This window comes from Myotis davidii, unplaced genomic scaffold, assembly GCF_000327345.1.
Source record: "Myotis davidii unplaced genomic scaffold, ASM32734v1 scaffold462, whole genome shotgun sequence".
Taxonomy (NCBI): Eukaryota; Metazoa; Chordata; class Mammalia; order Chiroptera; family Vespertilionidae; genus Myotis; species Myotis davidii.
In genome coordinates this window covers 314,232-317,651 of record NW_006293237.1, presented here as the reverse complement: position 1 = coordinate 317,651, position 3,420 = coordinate 314,232, and the positions used below count along the sequence as shown (strand labels likewise).

At 59.0% G+C, this 3,420-nt stretch overlaps 1 protein-coding gene across 3 annotated transcripts in view; it reads right to left on the bottom strand.

The window, feature by feature from the left end:
• Positions 1 to 1,913, bottom strand: part of RENBP (renin binding protein) — a 7,361-nt gene extending 5,448 nt beyond the window's left edge. Inside the window, exons 1-5 of one of the 3 annotated variants that reach the window (XM_006766922.2) lie at positions 1,808 to 1,913; positions 1,390 to 1,499; positions 1,173 to 1,248; positions 890 to 965; positions 528 to 700 (exon numbers count right to left, since the gene is read on the bottom strand). In XM_006766922.2, coding sequence (XP_006766985.1) covers positions 528 to 700; positions 890 to 965; positions 1,173 to 1,248; positions 1,390 to 1,499; positions 1,808 to 1,885 — 513 coding nt within the window. In that variant the 5' untranslated portion in view covers positions 1,886 to 1,913. Of the gene's footprint in view, positions 1 to 527; positions 701 to 889; positions 966 to 1,172; positions 1,249 to 1,389; positions 1,589 to 1,807 lie in introns of all 3 variants that reach the window. The other 2 variants (XM_015566009.1, XM_006766923.2) reach the window with 2 other exon arrangements.
• Positions 1,914 to 3,420: the final 1,507 nt, after the last annotated feature.

Sequence of the window (3,420 nt, the reverse complement as noted above, 5' to 3'; positions counted from 1 at the left end):
CACCCACTCACAGGACACCTTTCTCCACCCAGGGCCCACTCCGGGCCTGGGCCCAGGTTGGGTGTGGGGGGCCAGGGTGGATCTGCCCCACCCTGACTCAGAGGCTCCCAGTCTGGGGGTATAGGCCACTCCCAGGCAGTGAGGTTGGGACTGAAAGCATTAAGGGGCCCCAGGAGGAGGGAAAGGCCCCCTTCCAGGTGGAAGCTGGGCAAGGGTTGGCCCCTTTGTGACCAGGCGAGGGGAGTTCAGAAGCGAACAAGACTTCTGGGGGACACCCTTAGGCACACAGTGACAACATAGTGCAATAAGGAGGGTGTTGCCAGCAGCCTTGAGCCCCGGGGGAACATAGGAAGGATTAACATTGAGAGCAGATCCAGCCTGCAGGCAGGGCCGGGGAACGATTAACATTGAAAGCAGATCCCGTGGGCCGGGGGGGAAGGGCTTGCACGCAGAGTGGGAATGCACGTGGCTATGCACAGCACAGCCCGGAGCACAGAGACGCTCAGGACAGCCTTCCTCCCACACACCTGGTAACGTGCTTCCCCTGTCACCCTCCACAGCTCATCCATGGCCATGATGTAGAAACACTCGCTAAAGATGGTTCGCTGCACCTTGACCGGGCGGCCATCCCGCGTCAGGACAAAGGCACACTTCTTCCCAGGAGGTGCCACTCGGGCGTAGCGCAGCAAAAATTCGCCACCTGGTGGTTGGGAAGTTGACATGCTAGAACTCAGGTGAGGACAATGCCTCCCCTTCCATCACTGTTTCTAGACCCACAAACTCCCCTCTCCCGCTCTCCCCCGCTCCCGACCCGCAGGAAGTATGCACACAGGAGCTATTGAGTAAACTTGGGAGTAACTTCTGGGGAGATGGGGCAGGGAGGGGACACCTGCTTTAGCTGAATCCAGAAGTTCAGGGCGGCGGAAGCGCTCAAATTTGCGGTACAAGCGACAGTACATCCACACCTGGAGGGGCAGAGGGAACACAGCTTAAGCGGGGAGCAGCAGGGACCTCAGGGCTGGGATGAGGGGGAGTCCTAGATGCCCTGTCCAGAGAGGAATAGTGTTCTGAGATGACAGGCCTTGTGGTGTGGGTGTGTATGCATGCGTGGACCGTAAGCCTGACTTTGGCTTATGCCCCTGGGGGAGCTGCAAGCCTCAGCACATCCTTACCTGCCTCCCCTGCAGCCAGACATACTTGAGGTCGTCATACACCTTCCCGTTGCGGCCGAGGCAGGTGAAGAAGCCCCTGTGGGACACAAAGTTAGCAAAGGGGAAAAGGGGCCTGCACCCCCTACAGCCCACGGGCCCAGGAGATCTGAGTCTGCTGGGGGGCGGGGGGGGGGCGGCGGGGCAAAGACCATGTTGAGACGAGAAGGAAAAGGCGCACCCATGCTCCTGGTCGTGGGAGTGCTCCATCCAGAAAGCCACCACGCGGTCCAGCTCCTGCCCCAGGCGCTCCTTCCAGGCTTGCAGAGTCTCTCGTTCCTTCTCCATGTCCTGGGGGAAACTTAGGACTTGGAAGCTCAGCTCCCCGACAGACCCAACCTCTCCATCTTCCTGGTTTCCAGCCCCCTCACCGGGCTCTTCTGTGCCCAAAACACCCCAGGCTTGAGTGGGCTGTCTGACCCGTCTCCTGGGCTTGGGGACCCAGCCCTTGGGGTCCGCCCCACCACCACCCGTGTGTGGGGCTGTCCTCGGGCCCGGGACCAGCCCCAGGACTGATCCCACCAACCCCGGGGATCTACCCGCCACGGGTCCCACCACGGGCCTGCCACACTCAGAGACGCCCCCCACCTCATCCCTACCTCTCCTCCAAGAAGCCAAGCGGAGCGGGTCACGGTCCCGTGACTGTCACTCAGCTGATCCAGCTTTGCCCCACCCATCCCCTCCTCCGGGGTTTTGAAGGGCCTGAAGGCGGGGCCCGATGTAGGGGCGGGGCTTGGTCATCACTAGGCCACGCCCCCCGCGCTCGGGCTCCGCCTTCACGCTCAGGGCTCGCTGAGTCCCTCTGGTGGCTGAAGTTCGCAATTGCCGCTGCTGGAGCCCTCAGCTCAATACAGTAACCTCTTGGTGGGAAATACTGTACTGGGTTAGCTGGCTGGAAGGTCTGGGGTTGTGGGGGGTGTTTTGGGGAAGACGAGCCCGCTGAATCCTGAGGGGGTCCTAGTGTGTGTGTTAGGGGTTGGGGGGCTAGGCAGGGCAGAGAGACCAAGGGGGATGGCCTCAGCAAGGGTATGGGGCTCAGGTACAGCAAGAGAGGGGACAGCTGGAAGTGCCTGGACTGAGGCCCCTCTGACCTGTGACCGCACAGGGTGGGCAACTCCTCTGGATGAACCAGCTCCTCATCAACCGCTTTAGTGGGCATCCCGGGGCCTCTCTGCCTTCCAGCCCTCCAAGTTCTCCAGACTTGTTTGCCAGTGCCCAGATGTGGTCTTCGTAGCTCTATGACTGAGCAAGGCTGGCTGACCAACTGTCCCTCACTTTCCCTGCCAAGGGCAGAATTATGTGGAGGTGGAAGTCCAGGGGCCAGATTGCCTGAGAGCCCTGGGCTCCCAGTGTGACTTGGAAGAGCTTGAACTTCTGGGTTGGTTGGATTTCAGGCCTCTCACCTCATCAGTGCAGCTTCAGAACGCAGCTGGAACAGAGAGATTCTAATGCCTGGGCATGACCCTATACTGCAGCTCCTACTGCTGTTGCTGGTCTTCTTAATTTTTAAAAATATGTTTTTATTGATTTTAGAGAGAGAGGAAGGGAGAGGGAGAGAGAAACATCTATTGGCTGCCTCCTGCATACCCCCTACTGGGGATCGAGCCCCCAACCAGGACATGTGCCCTGATTGGGAATTTCACTGTATGGGACCACACTCAACCAACTGAGCCAAACCAGCCAGGGTATATGTGTGCTGGTCTTTGATGTCACAATGCCTGCCTCTCCCCATGGAGGCCCCTGGGCTCAGTCAGGTCAGAGTTGGTGGAGTAGGGAAGACAGAGCTATGTCACAATGAGTAGGACCCCACACAATACGAGACACCAGGAGTCCGGCAGCGTGAGCACCAGGGAAAGAAGAGCTGGCCCTGAGAGGCTTCCTGGGAGAGATGGAATTGGACTGGGCCTCCCTTGCAACTGTGAGCCGGCACTGCATGAGTTCCTGCCGAAGGCTGACTTTCCCATGCCCTTTGTGATGTTTGAGAATAAGACTGACCTCCCTTGCCCCGCCGGTTGTATTTCAGTTGGTTGAGTGTCCAGTGTTGTCCCATGGACCCCGAAAGGTCGCTGGTTCAATACTTGGTCAGGGCATATACCCAGGTTTCAGGCTCAATCCCCAGTGGGGGGCATCTAGGAGGCAGCTCATTGATGTTTCTCTCTCATCAATGTATATATATACCTAGCCGGTGTGGCTCGGTGGATGGAGCATTGGT